At 33.2% G+C, this 21,066-nt stretch overlaps 1 protein-coding gene across 7 annotated transcripts in view; it reads left to right on the top strand.

Moving 5' to 3' along the window:
• HisT (Histamine transporter) overlaps nt 1–21,066 on the top strand; it is a 212,599-nt gene that overhangs the window by 152,602 nt on the left and 38,931 nt on the right. For all 7 annotated transcript variants that reach the window (XM_072546326.1, XM_072546308.1, XM_072546318.1 and 4 more), the window contains exon 7: nt 2,458–2,565. In XM_072546326.1, coding sequence (XP_072402427.1) covers nt 2,458–2,565 — 108 coding nt within the window. The remainder of the gene's footprint in view (nt 1–2,457; nt 2,566–21,066) is intronic.

The raw sequence follows: 21,066 nt of genomic DNA on the forward strand, positions 1-21,066 counted from the left end.
GCGTCTACACTTTATAATCTTTAACTGAATAAGTTAAGGGAACAGCTGTTTGTCTCAAGTTGGTCATTCAGAATTAGATTTGTATTTTTTAATTTATTAATTTCCATAGATTCTAATAATGATAGCTTAAGGCTTTATTTTGAAGATAGAAGTTTTGAAATTGGTCATTAAAATGATGAATATGATCTAGAAGGTAAGTATTATTTTAAAGCCCTTTTGTGTTTTTCTATACGTTTTTTAAAGGTTCCACCAGTTTAACCAACGTCAGTTGTTGGGAAGTCATCACTTGTAAGTTTATATACACCTGTGTTTATGTGCTTTTTCTTTTGGCTCTTGTTGTTCTTAGTATATTTGATTAAGTTGTTGTTTGTTCTGAAGGCTGGTGTTATTTTTTTCTTTTTTATGTGTTTGGCTATTTCAGTTGATATCTTGCCTGTATATGTAATCAAGCCGAAGGTATTGGTTTTTTATCTGGTAATGGAAATACAAATTTTAGGGCCTTCTTATGCAGTTTTTGGTTTAAAATTTTGTTTAATGTTGGTTCGATGGACCCACTGTTTGCTGCTATTTGTCTAATGATATGCAATTATATCTCGAAGTTATCTTTAGACATGGGCATGTTAATCTATCTAAAATGCTATAGGCTGCCAATTTATGTTGTGTAGGATGGGATATTGTGTATAGTGATTTCAGTATGGGTGGGTTTATGAAATACAGAAAACTCATGTTTGTTTTCAAGTCTGATAATTTTTAAATCTAAAAAATTTATGAAATGATTCTGTTCTATCTCTATTACAGTAATAATAAATTATAAAAAATATTCTGGCAGTATTGAAAACAAAGTTTTTAGTGTAAAACACAATCTGAAAACGCTACTAAACTCTTCGAAGTCTAAAGAATTCAACTTAACTCTTCTTTTGCTCAATGCCTTCGAGCTCTAGCAAAATACGCATACACCTTCTTGTGGGTCGTTGAAGAGAGAAGAGATTGTCCATACGAAAGCAACGAAATATCAAACATAATCAAAGCGAATTCGGCCTTATTTAAATTCAAATTCGAACACCAAGGACTTTGTTATACGAGTGTTAATGTCTTTGCGTTACTATAGGCCCTCTTGGACAATGGCGCTACCAGAAAGTAAATTATACAAACGACATTGCCATCAGTGAGTCCGCGTTATCTAGACCACAAGCGTTGCTAGAGCGGCCGGTTGCGTAAGGAGTCAGTAAGCGGTAATTTCGACGCGTTAGCAGCGCTGCGTTAGCGTCGGATCAATCGGGCAATGGCACCACCATGGAGTACATTATACGAACGACATTGCCGTTCGGAACGACGCTGTTGAAGTTATACGTGAATGTAGTTGGGTCGCGTAAACTTGTTCGTTTTCGAGTTACAAACAATTAAAAAAAAACGCAATTTACGATTTTCAAGGCTCAAAAATACAACTAAAAAATATTCACATGCAACATAAAAGAATTCTCCAAGGACCTAAATTCAGTTTCAAACCTTGTACTATCATTTTCCGATAAGTATTTTGGGCTTACTTAATTTTAAAACATTGCTTTTTAATCGTTAATAAAGCACTTATTACAGGACGGGCCCTCGGGTTGCGACGTGCTTAAGAGAGAGAAACATGATCTACGGCACATATTTTTGCTGGTTTGAATTCTCATTGTACAAATGAGCGCCCGGCCTGCCACGCGCGGTTCATTAACAATTAAAAACAATGTTTTAAAATAAAATAAGCCCAGAATGTTTTGCGATTTTTTTTTTCAGTATTAAATTATTTATAACTTGAAAACGATCGACTTTGAAGAAAACTTACAACAGATCTTTTTTGTTGCAGGGCTCATTTTTACAATGAGAATTCAAACCAGCAAAAATATATGCCACATATTTTGCGTCTCTCTCTTATACACGTAGCAGCCCGAGCGTTCTCTTATAAGCGCTTCATTATTGATTAAAAAACAATGTTTTAAAATTAAATGAGCCCAAAATACTTATCGGAAAATGATAGAACAAGGTTTGTGGTTGAAAATCGTAATTTGGCGTTTTCTCCAGTTTTACATTGTTTAAAACTTGAAAACAAGTAAGTTTACCGAAAAATTACAACAGAACTATTTTGTTCAGAATGTTCCAAAAAAATAAAAAAAATAATAACCGGGCCGAAAATAGTGATTGTTACAATTTATTTAAAAAAAAATTGTTTAAGAAAATCTGAACAACTTTTCCTCTTGAAGCTTATTTTGGGGTATCTCATGAAAGTGATTATGCTTAAAATCTCAAGGGAATATTTTTCCGAACGAACCCGAGCTTTTCGCCTTGTCTAGTAGCGCTGACAAAGTGATCTCAAAAACATTACCAATTAAGATCAACAAAAGCTTTTCTTTGATTAATAATATTATATATAATATGCTTTCTATTAAGACCATAATATTAAACTATTATCTATTTTAGGGAAACCACATTGGTCGTATATGGATTTTCTCTTGTTGGTATGGTCCTATTTACCTTTACTATATCTAAAGGAATTTATGTTGTGTACATAATATCTGCAGTTCTTGGGTAAGTAATCACTTTATATTTTTTTTGATTTCTACTCACAAAAAAAAGTATTGTTATTTGCTATAATCTTTTGATAGTTTATATCTTGGTTTCTTATAGAATATTAATTTATATATATATATATATATATATATATATATATATATATATATATTTCGCTAATTATTTTTTAGAATCATCAGAAGAAAACTACAATATAATTTTAAATAAAAATAATGAAAAAAAGATGTTACAAATTATTGACTTGTGGATTTAGAGTCCTTAAAACATTTCTAAGTTCGTTCAAAACAGTACACACTATCACTTGTGTATATAATATTATTGATTAAAAACACAAAAAGCAAACGTAAAAAAACAAGTAACACATTTAACACGCACTAGAATTAGTCAGTTTTATATTCGTTAAAAATATTCTCTTTTACTTTTGAAAGCAGTTGTCCATTTTCTAATACATTATATTTAACAATTTTCATCTTAGCAAATTGTTAAAATAATGTAGTCACCGAAGGAGTTTGTGCTTTATCAATGGCAGTTTTTTTGTATTGAATTGGTTGTACTGCTCTGATATCAGTGGGACCGTCAAAAATGTCCGAGTTAAATATCAATTTCTTGAGATATGTTTTCAGTAACCATTATCAAAGATGTTAATAGCAAGTTTCTGAAGAAGAAGAGAGAATCACCGAAGAATGGAGAACAGGGTGGATACTTTCTATTCTAAAGGGAGATAATAGCACATAGCACACAATGCAACCAATATAGAGGAATATCATTATTAAACAGCTGCTACAATATGTTAACATCATTAATCAGACAACAACTCGCAAAACACTAAACACTTGAAACTAAAATAGGAGACTATCACTACCAGCAGGGATTTTGAGGGGGAAGGTCAAAAATAGATGCAATACATATAACTACATAGTTAATTGAGAAAGTTTATGAACATAATATTGACTTACATATCCTCCTCATAAATTTCAAGCAAGCATTTGACAGCTTAGTAAGATCAGACCTAATAGAAGACATAAAAAATCTAGACATCCCAATAAAACTTTTGAATCTCCATAAATATAGAAATAGCAACTGGGATACAACAAAGCGACTCACTATCTAACCTGCCATTTAAAGTAGCGGTAGAAGGAACAATAAGAAGTACCCAAACAAAAGGTACAATGATAACATCGACGTCGCAACTTGTTGCGTACGCTGATGATTTACTACTGAGGAGAAATCTAAACAATTTAAAGTAAGAATTCGCGAAGTTGTACATGGAAGCAACCGGGGGGTATGTCAAAAACCAAAATAAAAAAAGTACCTTATATGCTCCAGGAAAAATACAGTTAATACGACAGAGATCAAAATTGAAGAATATGAGTTCGAAACAACTTTAAGTACTTGGGGGTCTTAGTTAGTGGAACTAATAACAGAAGCTTGGTAATCAATGAACGAATTCTGATAAAAAACAGAACTTACTAGGAATACAGCAATTTTCTAAAACATAGCAGTTCACTCAGAATACTAAACTGAAAGTTTACAGAGCAGCAATTAGACCAGTAATCAGATATGGTGCAGAAGTAATGCGGCTGATACAGATATATGAAGAAAGAGTAAGGATTCTAGAGAGAAAAATAATTCGAAGAATAGCAGGTCCACTAAACTTAGATAATGGTGAATTTCGAAAATTATAAACTACGAAATAAGAGAACGAATTTGCATCATAAGATTAAGAGGTAAACTGTCCAATTTAACTATATTTTCAGTGTATGCACCAACCGAAGACGCATTAGGGGGTGATAAAAATGAATTCTACGACTCTCTAAATCAACTCTACACAGAAGCTCTTAACCACGATATTAAAATAATACTAGGTGATCTAAACGCAAAGGTAGGGACGTAATACCGGTGGCAGGAAGATATAGTCTACATGAAGTTGCAAACAATAATCGATCACGTTTGGTCGATTTTGCGTCAGGCTGCAACTTAGCCATCAAAAGCACCCAGTTCGCTAGAAAAAAGATCCACAAGGCAACATGGAGACTAAACGATGGAAGAACAAATAATCAAATAGATCACGTATTGATTAATGGGAGACATTCTAGCAGCATAATAAGTGTAAGAACTATGAAAGAGCCGGACAGCGACACAGACCATTTTCTCGTAAAGGCCAAGCTCAGAACAAGAATTTCAACACAAACAAGAGATAAACACACAAAGATCGAACGATGGAATGTGGCGAAGCTGAAAGAAGAAAATAATCAAAGACAATACCAAGTAGAATTAAGAAATAGGTTTCGGGTTCTGGAAATAAATAAAAATGAAAGTGAAGATATAGATCAGCAATGGAACTCCATAAAAACAACTATTATAGAAGCAGCAGAGAAATTTATCGGAGGAACGAAAAAAACAAAAAAGAAAAAATGGTTCGACGACGAATGTGAAAGAACTCTAAAAGAAGCAAACAAAAGAAGATCTCAGAGAGAGAGAGCCGCAGCTAGAAGAACACTTAGACAAAAAAGAGACAATATCTGCAGCAACAAATTAAAAAAGTAGAAGGAAAACACAAACGAAATCAAAATAAAAATTTCTACAGAGAAGTAAGACAATATAAGAGAGGCTCGTACATAAGCACACCCAACTTCGTAAGAGATAAAAATGGAGAAATGCTGGCTGCCGAAAATAAAATAATAGAAAGATGGGCTGAATATTTTGAAGAGCTCCTCAATATCCAAAATTTCACTGATAAAAACAATAAAAATGGTGGAAACAACAGAGAACATTAGTATCAAACGGTCGAATTAGAAATACCCCCACCAAGCATGAAAGAAATTACGCATGCCATAAAAACGCTTAAAAACGATAAATCCCCTGGTCTGGACAATATTGATGACGAGCTAATTAAAACAGACGGTCATGAACTCATAAGTAAAATCCATCAATTAATAGAAATGGCCTGGCAAACAAGAAATAGGGCCGAAAGAATGGTGTGGTAGTATTATTGTAACAATACACAAGAAATGAAAAAAGGAATCATGCATGAATTACAGAGGAATCTCACTAATCAACCCTACATATAAAATATTGGCATCGATATTATTAAAAAGATTAGTACCATACGCCGAAGAAATAGTTGGTGACTACCAGTGTGGTGTCAGGCCTAGCAGATCAACTATTGATTAAATATTTACAATAAGACAAATGCTTGAAAAGTATTGGGAATATAATCACGACGTACATCAGATTTTTATAGACTTCAAACAGGCTAAAGCAGAAACTAGCTGCGGTAACACAAATGTGTGTAAGTAACTCTTTTGCGCAAGTTAGAATAGGGGGAAAAATATCAAATGCTTTCTGCGTAAATTCTGGACTGAGACAGGGAGATTCGTTGTCCCCATTGGGAGATCCGTTGTCCCCATTGTTGTTTAACCTAGCCTTAGAATATGTCATGCGAAAAATGTATCCAAAAAGCAAACCAGACATAACTGATCGGGGAGCAAAAATCATACTCGCCTTTGCCGATGACGTAGACGCAGTAGCACAATCAACATTAGAAATTAAGGATATTTTCTCGAGCTTTGAAGAAGCTGCATTAAACATTGGTCTAAAAATAAATGAAGACAAAACAAAATAGATGGTCGTCTCAAAACAAGAACGACAGCGAATAAGGCAAAACATTACTATAAATGATCACAACTTTGAAGTGGTTAAAGAATTTAAATATCTAGGAGCAACAATCACAAATGACAACAAATTAGAGCGAGAAGGTGAAACGAGAATAATGGCAGGAAACAGATCTTTCTTTGCAATGCAACATCCAATGAAGTCAAAATTTCTTTCACGAGGTACAAAAATCCGGATATATAAGACCATAATACGACCAGAAGTCGCGTATGGAAGCGAAACATGGACGCTAACACAAAGAGAAATAAATAAATTGCTGGTGTGGGAACGTAAAATTCTTCGAATGATATATGGCCCTTGCAAAGACAGCGTGACAAACGAATGGAGGGGCAGATACAATAACGAGCTAGAGTCTCTATTCGGAAAAGAAAATCTAGTCAGATATATAAAGGCCAATATACTCAGATGGGCAGGGCATGTGATACGCAGTAACGACAATCGCCTTATAAACAATGTGTTTTGGGAAAGGGCAGAGGGAAGAATGTCTGTAGGGCGGCCTAGAAAAAGGTGGAAAGATGCAGTCAAAGAAGATCTAGAGAAAATGGGAGTGCAAAAATGGGAATTACTGGCACAGGACCAAAAAACATGGAAGGCAATAGTTAACGCGTCAAAGACTCACAAAGAGTTGTAGCGCCATTGATGATGATGATGATGAAATAAGAGAAATTTCGAAAGGAGAACAATCGTCAGATTTATCAAGTCACAAAGACTTAGATGGATGAGACATAGAAAAAGGTGAGATTCAGAAGCAGTTATCAAGAAAATCACTAACTGAAGACCCGTCACAGGTAAACCTCGAAATAATAGAGGACCTTAGAAAACTAGGAGTTAGAGAATGTAAATTCATTAGGGGCATTAATAATTAGAGGCAAAAGGGGGAAAATGGAGAAATATTGTGGATAAAGCCAAGTCATATAACCAATTTTAAACCAAAAAGTTAATGTGGACTGATTCCATGCGACAGATGAATAGGAATCAAAAAGGGTGCTCCATCAGGAGGGTAGATACCATCGTGATGATGACAATTTTGAATCTTCATACACGGCCTACTAAAATAAAACAATAAATTTATTACCTTTAAATTAAACCACAATTATCTTCTTCTTCTTCTTAAGGTGCCATGCATTTCTGCGTAGGCGTCCACCGTACATCGTCTTGTCAGGTGAGATGTTAAATAGTCAGGATTAAATAATTCTGTTTTTAGCAGCATTGCGAAGCATTTCATAGCTGTGGATTCCTGTCCATTGTCGAATATTGCGCAGCCATGACATTTTTTTACGTCCGAGACCTCTCCTACCCTCTATTTTCCCTTCGAGTATCAGTTGCTGAAAAGTGTATCGTTCTCCTCGTATAATGTGCCCCAAGTATGCAGTCTTCTTACTTTTTACATAATTAAAAAGTTCCCTATCCTGTAAGCCCGCTCTTCTGAGTACTTCCTCATTTCTGACCCTGTCCGTCCATGATATTCTGAGCATTCGACGCAGGCACCACATTTCGAACACTTCAAGTTTGTTAATGGAACTGGCCTTTAACGTCCATGCTTCCATTCCGTACAGGAGAACAGGCCACACGTAACACTTAAGCATCTTGTATCGGAGGTTGAAGTCCAATTTGCGATCAGTCAGAAACTTACGAAGCCTCAAAAAAGCATTTCTGGCTTGTTCAACTCTGCTCTTTATTTCATTCTCGGGGTCCCAACCCTCATTCAGCAAACATCCCAAGTATTTGAATTGCCTGACTTGTTCGATTTCTTCTCCAGAGACATATATCTTTGCGTTGGGGTAATCATTTCTACTTATAATCATTGATTTTGTCTTCTTGATATTTATTTTCAAACCCCGAGCTTCACTTGCAAGAGTTAGATCATTCAAAAGGCACAATTATCTACAAAAGTATTAACTTTAGATATAGAAAACCCAAATACTATTTAAAATACATTTGATTTATTGTTAATTAAAATTATAAAATATAGGATATTTTATTAAAAATTATTGAATTACTGGGGTTTGAAGTTTTATTTGTATTAAAGTATTATTTGTAAATATCCTATATTTAGAAATTTAATTTCAATGTATATTTCTGAAAGAACACTACCTAGTATTTGTGTGGGTTTTGAAGTCATTATGTTTGTAAACAGATGAGATATCAACTTTGAAAATATTGAAAGCAATTAGGTTTGTTAACGAAACTTGCTACAAAAGATATTTAAAAAAAATCAATATTCTTTAGTCTGATAAACGTCTCTAATTTTTTGAATTCTTTTAAAAAATTATTTGAAAAAAATATTTAAACAAAAAAAATGAATTTTAATAAATTATAAATAAATTATAAGAGCAACCAATAGAAAATTACAAATACATAACCCTCAATATTATCAATGCCAACTTCTAGTTTGTATTTTAATTTATGTTTGATAATTATATTACCAACATGAGAAATAAAATTAAAAAAGAAAATAAACTTTTTTTTATTTAATTCGACACCTAACGGTAGAAGAGGAACGATTATGTATGAGTGTATGTAAATAGTTTATTATATATACTAAAAAATATTAAAGAGACGTTTAATTACATCAAAATAAATGAAGTAAATATATGGTATTGTTGCAGTGGGAAATATATAAATTTAAAATAAACGAAGATGAAATTTATTGAAGAAAGAAAACATTCAAAAGAAGCAGGTTCGATAATAGCCAAAAGAAACACAAAAATGCATCGTTCAACGAGGTCTAACCTCGAAACTGATTGATTATTATTATTGTTTGAAATTATATTTATCGTAGTTTTACTTAAATTTGGTTATAAACTCGGATATGGCCAACGTAAAAAAATTATACACCATAAACATGTGTAATTTGTACTTATGTGCGTATCCTTTCTATTGGTAACAACCTAAATACTTTTGGAAAGTCTTAATCAACTTGTTGAAAGAACTTAGGGTGTTGCCACAAGAAAGAATGCGCACATATATGTACAAGTCAAAACATTATGGTTATACAATTTATTGTACGTTAGGCACATCTGAGTTAAAACTACAGATTACCAAACATAATATGTGTAGAGCGCTTTGTTGAAACAGGGCGCCAGTCGTGAACTGAGCTCTACATGTATTATGCACCCCGTTCGATTTTTATCGGTAAAAACGAAATTTCAAAGCAAAAAACCAACAAATGTAATCCGCGAAGGCTACATCAACTGAATATTTTGGGAGTAAGCATCAAATAATGCATACTGTAATTAAACAGATGAGAGACCTTTTTGTCGGCTACTATCGGGTGTACTAGCAGTAAGTACCAACTGGTGCATACCTTAATATAGTACAGTGTTTAAATGGAATATTTTTAAAGTAAACGGTACATAAAACAACTTATTAATAATATAAATATATAACCCCTGTCTTATTCCCTTACTCACCGGCAACATTGCACCATTTGTACTGTAAAAAGAAACAAAATAACATTAGTTTTACTATGTGGGTATTAAATACAAAAAATTTAAGTGAAGAATATTTTTATTTTTCCATATTGTTTCATTCAGGCAGCCGGCTGCTCTGTTTGCTCTATTCACTTGATCTTCCACTTCAGTTTCGAGCTTTCCGTAGCTAGATAATGCGATGCCTAGATATTTAAACTTCATCACATGTTCTATTATTTGATCTTCCAGCTCCAATTTACATCTTAGTAAATTTGTTGTTGTAACCATGCATTTTGTCTTTTTTGGGAAAATGAACATGTTAAATTGTCTGACGGTTATATTAAGTTGGTGCAGCATACGTCGTTTATTCCCTTTACTTTGAGAGAGTAGTATTGCGTCGACTGCATAGTAGATTATTTTAAATTGTTTTTCCCCATTTGGTATCCTTTTTTAGTTCTTACTTTTTTTATTATTTCATTCATAATCAGGTTGAACAATAGAGGACTCAGGAAATCTCCCTGTCTTATCCCATTGCCAGCTTCAATAGGGTCGATTAGTTCTTCTTCTACTTTTACTGTGTTGTTTTCGTAGAAATTTTCGATGGTTATGATTATTCCTAGAGGTATCTCTGTTGCTTACAGTAATTGGATAATGTCTTTTAATTTGACCCAGTCAAATGCCTTCTTAAGGTCCACGAAACATAGGTATGCCGGTTTGTTGTATTCTAAAGATTTCTCTTGCTCTGGTCTCATTATAAATATAGCGTCGGTGCATGATCTTTCCGACCTAAAACCTTGTTGTTCTTCTGCTAGTGTTATAATTTCATTCAATTTATTTGTTATCACTTTGGTTGTTAATTTTAGTGTTGTGTTTAATAAATTAAGTAATAATCAAGAATGTCAGAATATATATATAAAAAAAAATAGAAAACAACGCATGTAGAAAAATGCAACAAGGGTATAATATACGACTTTTATCGGTAAAAACGAAATTTCAAAGCAAAAAACCAACAAATGTAATCCGCGAAGGCTACATCAACTGAATATTTTGGGAGTAAGCATCAAATAATGCATACTGTAATTAAACAGATGAGAGACCTTTTTGTCGGCTACTATCGGGTGTACTAGCAGTAAGTACCAACTGGTGCATACCTTAATATAGTACAGTATTTAAATGGAATATTTTTAAAGTAAACGGTACATAAAACAGCTTATTAATAATATAAATATATAACCCCTGTCTTATTCCCTACTCACCGGCAACATTGCACCATTTGTACTGTAAAAAGAAACAAAATAACATTAGTTTTACTATGTGGGTATTAAATACAAAAAATTTAAGTGAAGAAACAGCAAACAGACTATTTGCTGTTCGCATATAAGTATTTTTAAATGCAAAAAAGCAGTTATGCATTTATTAATATGTATTATCCGAAACCCTACAAAAAAATAACTAAAAATATATTAACTAATTGCAAGCCTTTAGCTTTTGTCTACATTTTTTCGTAAAATTCTTTAAATGCCTAATGTAAAACTAGCTAATATAGAAAAGTAATTGTGTAAGACGGTGATTATAGTCGAATGTAACAAAAGTGTTATAATACATGTTATATAATATATGCCATATATATATATATATATATATATATATATATATATATATATATATATATATTATAATACATACTGATTTCATGACCCAAGTATGTGTATTTATCGATTAATCATCGAGTCATGAAATCAGAATAACCAGAGACAACCAAACCTGCGAGCTAAATAGACGAATCACGTTGGGATGGGCGGCATATGGAAGGATGAGAGACATTTTTAAAACAAATACTCCAATTCACCTGAAAAGGAAGGCATTTAACCAATGCATCCTACCAGTCTTGACCTACGGAGCAGAGACCCTAACTTTAACGAAAGCTACTGCCGAAAAACTGAGGGTAACACAAAGGCGAATGGGGAGATCAATGCTGGGTCTGACCTTGAAAGATCGCGTGAGAAATGAGGAGATACGCCGACGAACTGGCGTTGACGATATTATACTGCGAATCAATAAACAAAAGTGGAGGTGGGCTGGACATGTTGCTAGAATGGAAGACGGAAGATGGACGAAGAGATTATTGGAGTGGAGACCAAGAGCCGACAAGCGAAGTCGAGGCAGACCACCCACCCGATGGACCGACGACCTAAGGAGAATAGAAACAAACTGGATTGCAGCAGCTAGAGATAGAGAGAACTGGAGACGTTTGGAGGAGGCCTATATCCAACAATGGATGTGAAAACGGGGCTGGATGATGATGATGATGATGATTATAATACATACATAAGAAGTGTATAAATAAAAAGTCTGTCATAAATTTATTCTCTACATTTAAATTGCTAAATATTTACCAATGTGCCTGAAGAAGTATTTTCCAAACTGGAACACAGCTACAGTCCATGGAACTTCATACACAGAGAAGGCCTATGTTTAGCTTTACGATAAGTCATTATCTTCGCCTTCGACAAATACTGCATATCCTGATTATGTATAATATTACATTTATAAGCAATGCAATGAATAATTTATAATTATTTTATAAAAAAAAGATGTATTGTCAGCAATATTCTAATTTAAAAAATATCTTCAACATGATTAGACTGTTAATATTAGAGAAACATTTTCTTAAATTTATAATAATCTAGATATAAAAATGACCAAAAATTACCGGCACAAACCGTTGTCAATACTACCGAAATGACCAAACACCGACAATGGTCAAAAATATACTGAAACAAAATCAGGTGATACAAGCACATACTAGCTGGTGATTTCATTCGATAAGTCTTTTAGTCATAGCCTGTATAAAAAATGTACCTAACATTTATTTTTATATTAAGTCGGTCGTTTTAATATATTGGTCGTCAGTTTTTTTAATTTAGGGATATTGTTATTGAAAGTTATTAATGCGATTAGTTTTTATCCCTTTTTTATACAAAACACTATTGCGAGTATCAACTGTTTATTTTTAACTGTTCTTTTATTTGTTTTTATACATTATTTGCTTTTTGATTTCCACATCTAGTTTTTTGTTGATTATTATTTTTAAGTAAATTATAATATAGTATGATTGTTGATTTCCATTTTTACTATTTAATGATCGCAGCCGGCGGTAAATTGATTGGTCACTATCTTTTATGACACATTCTTCTTTGGACAAGGGTTTCGCATTTCATTTTCAGTTGTTTTTACGGTTTATGTTTTAAGTTCATTTTCTTTGTGGGTTTATATAAAGAATTAGTTCATTGTAAATATTCTTCCAGATAATTTATTAATGTAAGACCTCTCAAATTAAATTATTGCTGCGGGTCCTCGAATTGAGTGTTCCCATCATCTAACTTTTAAATGAGAATGGGGAGCCTACAGTAAAATCATACATTAAACCGCACAAGAAACGCTAAGTAGAGAAAAACAAAGAAAATAAGGACTAATGGAAATATAATTGATTAATCAAGAATGTCTTCTTCTTCTTCTTCTTCTTTATATAGACATGACTCTGTCTGTTTTCCATTGTGCCTCCAATAAGTTGTCGTCCCATCGTTTTCGTGGTCTTCCTACTGATCGTCTTCCTATTTGAGGACCGTCTCTTACCGTCTTTACTACTCTATTTGTTGTCATTCGGCTTATATGATCGTTCCATTCTAGTCTTCTATTTCTTACCCAGTTGTTGATGTTCTCAACCTTGTATCTACGTCGTATATCTGTACTTCTAGCTGTGTCCCATAGTGTCTTACCATCAATTTTTTTACCATTTTTAACATCAAGTTTTTTCATCTCTGCTGTTTCTTAAATGCTTTTTGCCCTCTCTGTGTTAGGTATTGTTTCTGCTACGTATGTTTTGTAAATTCTGCCTTTAGTTTCTTTCCCAATATTTTTATTTTTCCATATTGTTTCATTCAGGCAGCCGGCTGCTCTGTTTGCTCTATTCACTTGATCTTCCACTTCAGTTTCGAGCTTTCCGTAGCTAGATAATGCGATGCCTAGATATTTAAACTTCATCACATGTTCTTCCATGATTATTTGATCTTCCAGCTCCAATTTACATCTTAGTAAATTTGTTGTTGTAACCATGCATTTTGTCTTTTTTGGGAAAATGAACATGTTAAATTGTCTGACGGTTATATTAAGTTGGTGCAGCATACGTCGTTTATTCCCTTTACTTTGAGAGAGTAGTATTGCGTCGACTGCATAGTAGATTATTTTAAATTGTTTTTCCCCATTTGGTATCCTTTTTTAGTTCTTACTTTTTTTATTATTTCATTCATAATCAGGTTGAACAATAGAGGACTCAGGAAATCTCCCTGTCTTATCCCATTGCCAGGTTCAATATGGTCGATTAGTTCTTCTTCTACTTTTACTGTGTTGTTTTCGTAGAAATTTTCGATGGTTATGATTATTCCTAGAGGTATCTCTGTTGCTTACAGTAATTGGATAATGTCTTTTAATTTGACCCAGTCAAATGCCTTCTTAAGGACCACTAAACATAGGTATGCCGGTTTGTTGTATTCTAAAGATTTCTCTTGCTCTGGTCTCATTATAAATATAGCGTCGGTGCATGATCTTTCCGACCTAAAACCTTGTTGTTCTTCTGCTAGTGTTATAATTTCATTTAATTTATTTGTTATCACTTTGGTTGTTAATTTTAGTGTTGTGTTTAATAAATTAAGTAATAATCAAGAATGTCAGAATATATATAAAAAAAAATAGAAAACAACGCATGTAGAAAAATGCAACAAGGGTATAATATACGACGGATGAAAAATGTTGGGAAAATAATTTGTTCAGATAATGTCTTCTTCTTCTTCTTCTTCCTCTTTATAAGCAATTCTGCTTGTTCATTGGCGGATTAATACCTCTACGGAAGGTTGTCACTCCATCTTTTGCAAGGTCGTCTGATATTTCTTCTGCCGATGTGACTTGTGCAATTTTGACGACATGGCTCTCCTTTATTCTGCTTATGTGGTTATTCTATTCTTTTTTCTATTTTGTGTCCATTAATTTATACACTGTACGTTACATTTTCTTCTAATGTCTTTACTTCTCTTTCGATCTCTCAGCGTATTTCCTGTAATTCTTCTTAGTACTCTAATCTCTGCCCTTTCCAGTAGCCTTTGCGTTGTGTCTATATCGGGTCTTGTTTGTGAGGCATATTTCATTATTGGTCTTACACTGGCTTTATAAATTATTGACTTCATCTCAGTGTTAATGTGTCTGTTTCGCCATAGAGTATTATTAAGGCGTTCTGCCAGTCTATTTGCTTTTTGTACTTGGTCTCTCACTTCTTTGTCCAGGTCTCCATAGTTAGACAGTCTAATTCCCAGGTATTTTATTTCTATTAACTGTTTAATAGTGATGTCATCAATTTCTATTTTCCATCTGATTGGTTCTTTGCTGACTACCATTGTTTTAGTTTTCTGAGATGATATTGTGATATTAAATTCTTTTGCTCTTATGTTAAATCTGTGGACCAGTCTTTGCAGACTATCTTCATTTTGGACTATCAATATTGCGTCGTCTGCATAACAGAGTATTTTTATTTCTTTGTTTTCCATTCTGTATCCTCTTCCTTTGTTAACGCTTTTGATGATTTCATCCATGATCAAATTGAAGAGCATGGGACTTAATGAGCCCCCTTGTCTTTTTCCGCTGCCTATTTCTATAATCTATAGGTTCTGTAAGTTGTCCATCTATTCTGATTCCATAATAGTAATCGGATAACTTCGAATAATGTAATAATAGTAATTCGTCGTGCATAGTACCTATATAGATACCCTAATAAAGGAAGAAAAAAAAAAGATGAAAAAATTTTATACGGGTATTTAAAGGTTCTAAAAGGTGTATAATGGGTAGCTGATTAAAAATGCCGTTAAGAAGTACAGCTGATTTTGCTTTGTCTTTTTTGAAACAAGCTTAGCAAGTGAAAACATGTTTTACCTATAAAACGTTTTTTTATACATTTTAGAGAACAACGGTCCAAATAAAAGTTGTAGACCATAAAAATTTCTTTAATTTTGAGAGCTTCCAAATTAAAATACATAAACAATTGACTACTTGAACTTATGGCAATTAATGAGTTATTAAAGTAAGCAAAATTTTAGTCAAATCGACTAAATAGTTTATAAATTATTCAATTTGTTCATTACAGAGAGCGAGTATTTAAACAACTGTACTTGCCCAATCAGTGACTCTACAGGTATTTTGTAAATTGTGATAGATTCTTTTAGGCTTCAGTTTTGGGTATAATAAGAAAAACTTATTCTAAATGAAGATGTAAATTTTATCATGCAACTTATGGATGGCATATACATTGAAGGAAAAAAGTTTTAACACATTAAGTGATAGTACTCGTAAAATACTATCACGGAAAAGTGGGGGGGGGGAGTACCATCACTTTAACAGATTATAACTTTTCACTTTTTTTAGTGTGTGAAAGGAGATTTACTGTATATGTCATATTATATAAGTTGTATCATAAAATTTAGATCTTCATTTAGAATCCGTTCAATTTTCTTCTCTTGTTAATAAACAATGAAAATATGATTTTAAGAGAGAAATGCTATGTTGTTTCTTATTGGTTGTAGAAGTTATTAATTATGTTCATAAGCTAAAAAAGTCAGGCTCTTTTTAAAATTGGTTTATAATAACAATTTTAATAAAAAGTTTTTTTAATATTTTTTGAAAATGAACCCTTAAATAATTTATCACAATTTACAAAATACCTGTAGAGTCACTGTTTGCACAAGTCTCTCTCTAATTCCATTTCTCCTTGTAGAGTATTGGACACTTATGCGTTTTTTAGCCCAAAGTGTAAAATTGCCTAATTTATTCTCTGGATAAACTGTGTGCTTACTAGTTCCTGCCATTCTATTCTATGTCGTGCTCTGTTTTTAATTTCACCTTATCTTATTACAATTTTTTCGTGTTCTCTCGTTGAATCTTTTCCAGCTGTTGCCTCGTCTTTCTCTTTTTCTTTTCCTCTCTGGTTGGTATATAAGTGTTTGTCTTATTATGTTGCTTTCATCTTTCCTCAAAGTGTGGCCAATTTATTTCAATTTTTTTTTACTTGACTGTAGTAAATATCTTGGTTTGCTTTTCCCACAGTTTTGTATTAGCTATTCTGTTGGGCCAGTATATTTTCAGGATTTTTATTAAACATTTGTTTACAAAAGTTTGTAGTTTTTTAGTTGTGGATTCGTCCTGTTTCCATGTTTCTGCTCCGTAAAGTAGTATACTTTTGATGGAACTATTAAATATTTTAATTTTTGTTGTTTCTGATAATTCGTTTGTTTTCCAACTTTTATTTAAAGCGTTGAATGCATGTTGATACTTTATTATTCTCGTCCATATATCCTTTTTACACCCCCCGTTCCTTTCCATGACTGATTCCAAATATATGAACTTTTCTACCTCTTTTACTTCCTTACCGTGTATCATTATTTGGGTGGTTATTATTTTTTAAAGAGGATCTAAAAAAGGTGGTTAAAAAGGATCTAAAAAAGAACAACTATATATCAACAGAAACAAAGAAGCTTATAGATAAAAGAAGGAAGCTGAACGAAGAAGGCAAAAGGAAATCTATAGAATATGTAGAAATCAATAAAACAATAAGCAGAATGATAAAAGGAAATAAGAGAAAATAACAAGAAATAAAAATAGAAGAAGTAAAACACCGAGTGATTTCAGCTTACGAAATTTTGCGACCGACTTTGGTAATAGCTTTTTCTCAACTAACTGATAATATTCAAATTATGTAGGCAGGTAGCGGAGGGTTCTTACCCCAAGAAGTATCCTTAAATACCTTCCTTTATTCCTTTTAAGAATTGCAATATCGACATGGTTGAAAATTTATATCGAGTGGAATGGAATTTCACCAGTATATGTAGAAGAATGTGTAGTATGAATTGGGGACTCAACTCCAAAATGACCCTATGGTTACATACAAGGGTTATTAGACCAATGATAATCTGTATATCTGTGACGAGAACAAAGGAGCAGCAAGTGAGAACAATAAGGCTACTGAGCAATACACAAAGGCTAGCACGCCTGTGTAATACAGGGGGCATAAAAACAACTCCTACAGCGTAGTTGGAAGTCCTATTGAATCTTCCACCACCGCATATCTTTATACAGGGCGAAGCTAGATCTGTGATGCACAGTCTAATACATAGTCAGCAACGCATAAGCCAGGCGCATAGTGCTGACAATAGAAAGCTAATTGAGGAGCTAAAAGCTGATATCGTAATGGGGCAACTCATCGATGCAACGGCTACGAGATATAGCTTTGACGATAAATTCAAAATTAATATACCCGGCAGGGACAACTTGCAGGAAGGTGTACCCATACAAGCGGAAACTACCTGGTACACTAATGGCTCAAAAACATCGGAAGGTGTAGGAGACGGTATAGTAGTGACAAAGCAAGAAATACATTTTCCAGTAGGTCTACCTAATGATGTCACAATCTTCAAGGTGGAAATAACGGCAATCTATAATTGCGTGAAATAAATAGAAACACAGAAAATAATGCACCGTTCAATTGCTATCTTCACAGATAGCCATGCAGCGCTTAAGACACTCACTTCTGTCGAGGTCAATATTCTAAACTAGTATGGGATTATTTGGATGTTCTACATAAATTAGGAGACCTTAGCAAGGTTACGGTAGCCTGGGTACCAGGTCACGAAAATTATAGAGGCAATGAAAAAGCAGATGGAATTGCCAAAAAAGTTTCACTAATGCCATTCATTGGACCGGAACCCCTCTGCTTCGTTTTAAAGGCAGTAACAAGAATGGCTACAAGAAAGTGGGTAGCACACAAATCTCTGGAATGGTGGAGGAATTCACCGGGACCAAGACAGGCGAAACAATTCATTATAGAACATTCGCCAAAACTTTACAGCACTCCTAAGAAGAAAAGACAGGAAAATAGTCAAAGCCATAGTAGTTGTGTTAGCGGGGCACTGTAAGCTGAATAGGCAGTTGAAGCTAATAAGATTGGCAGATGATGATGAATGCAGATTCTCTTACCTAAAGCAAGAAACAGCGGAGCACATTTTATGTCAGTGCGACAGCCTGACAAATGTACAGTTTTTTACGTTAGGTGAAGAAAAGTCACCGGTAAAGAACTACATGAAAGGTTCAGTCTCGAAGCTATTAGACCTTTTAAAAAGAGTCAGGCTAGAGAATGTAATCTAGCATTAGAAGATCACAATAGATCTAAAAAGGTCGCAGTGGAATAGGTCAAAAATCACTTCATTAAATCTTAGATAAAGTTCAACATATAGTTCATCCCAAACCCTTCTTTCAGTGCGTCACAGTTTATCGAATTCTCTCTAACGCATTAAGCTAGAAGTGACAGAAAAAAACGTGAGTCTGTGATTATTATACATAGAACTTAGAAAATTATATATCGTTCACGGGTATTTGCATATTAAAGCGAATTCTACTTACGGATATATAATTGGTTGGAGTTTAGAATACGCTAAATAAATATCCAATCAATGATACGTATAAATATAATTTGACGCAGATGGTCTCGATAGTGACAGTACTTTGACAATGTCAACTGATTAAATGATAACTGTCATTCCAGGATAGTATTTTCAGACATTTTACAGTGAAAATTTAATTTTGTATTTATTGTCATAAAAATATTTTAAATATTCCGAGATATACCGAGAATGAACAAAGACTAATATTAAAATTATTAAATTATTTTCAATTAGAAAAAGAGGCTGGGACAACTTTATTACCAGTTTCTACCGTTCGTGAAGTAAGTTTTAAATTATTCTAAAAAATATTCATATTAGTAGTTTAAATACTATACATTTTAGCCATAGTGTTTGTAAATAATAATAATAAATACATAAATAAATCTTAGCTAATTAAGCACTTTCCTTGGAATGTATAGAATAGGAATTATGACAAACTGCCGTTCCAATATAATGCACAATAAAATTTTTTATACAGGACGGGACCTCTAATATGTAAATTAAAAAAAAAATTTAAATTCTTAAAATTTTTACTCCACATTTTCAAAAAATAACCTTTTCACATTTAGCCGATTACGATCCTTCAACTGTCAGATTTAACTAAAATTTCATGCAATAATTCTCGACATTCTTAAAATCCTATATTACATCAAAATTAGTGACGCACTGAAAGAAGGGTTTGGGACAGACTTTATATACTGCACAGCAAAATTAACGCATAATTTTAACATTTTAATTTCAGCCTTCAACCAATAAATTTTCATTTTTCTTTTATTCTTTAAGGTTGATCTTAGAACAACCAGAATAAACTACGTTGTTTTTTTTACGAGAAATGTATTGAAATAAGACTGCTATAAAAAAGACAAAATTGAAAATCTTTAAAGATAAAAAAAAAATTAATTAAAAGCAAGTATTGCCTCTTCTGGCATTTATTACGGCTTGACAATAATCTCTCGTACTAACAATTACTGGTCTTATTTCATTTTAAATAATTTGATCCCAACTTTCAGCCAATCGCCAATAAAGTTGATCCAATATAATATTTGGTACATAGTACAGATGTACGCAACAGTACAACGTACTCAATGTACAGATGCTACCTAACACTACCTAAGTACGACAACTATCTAAGTTGTCGTACTCATCTCCCTACTATGTCTTAAACATGTTCTAATGGGCTGAGGTCAAGAATTCTCGTATCCAACCTGCTGACGATATCGCTGCACAATAATTCTTGCAATATGTGGCCTGGTATTATCATGCATAAGCATGGAATTCTCCCCAATAAATGTTCTTCATGTAAAAAATATGTGTAATTGTAAAAGACATGCTCTTCTAAAATATCTGTAAGGTACCTTTGTACTGTAAGCCACCGCCTATATATTCGAACTAACGCCGTATGAGCTTAGAAATTAATCTCACCCGTTACCATACTGTATAGTCTCTATAATGTTACACTGTGCGTAGCGTTCCACAGGTCTTCTGTATACACTATTTTTCCTGTCATCCAAAAAAAGTCAATATCTGGATTCATAGGTGAAAAATATCCTTCCCAAATCTTGTCCTTTGTCTTGTCTCCCAATAATCCAAATAATGTTCACGAGTAAAAATGCAATCTTTGTCTTCTATGTTCCCTGGTCAATACTAGACCCGTGGATGCCCTTTCAGAGCACATACCATTTTCGACAAATCTTCTCCTCATCGTATTTTGGTTTATTCTATAATTATAATGTTTTGGAGAGAAGTATTAGTAGCACCTTTGTTGTGTATGAAGTCTTAAGAATTGATCTTGATCGGGAGTTGTAACTCTTCTACTGCCTTCATTGGGTCTTTATGAGTTACCTACAGTGACAGAAAAACGTGTTAAAACTCTT

Source organism: Diabrotica undecimpunctata, chromosome 1 (assembly GCF_040954645.1).
Source record: "Diabrotica undecimpunctata isolate CICGRU chromosome 1, icDiaUnde3, whole genome shotgun sequence".
Taxonomy (NCBI): Eukaryota; Metazoa; Arthropoda; class Insecta; order Coleoptera; family Chrysomelidae; genus Diabrotica; species Diabrotica undecimpunctata.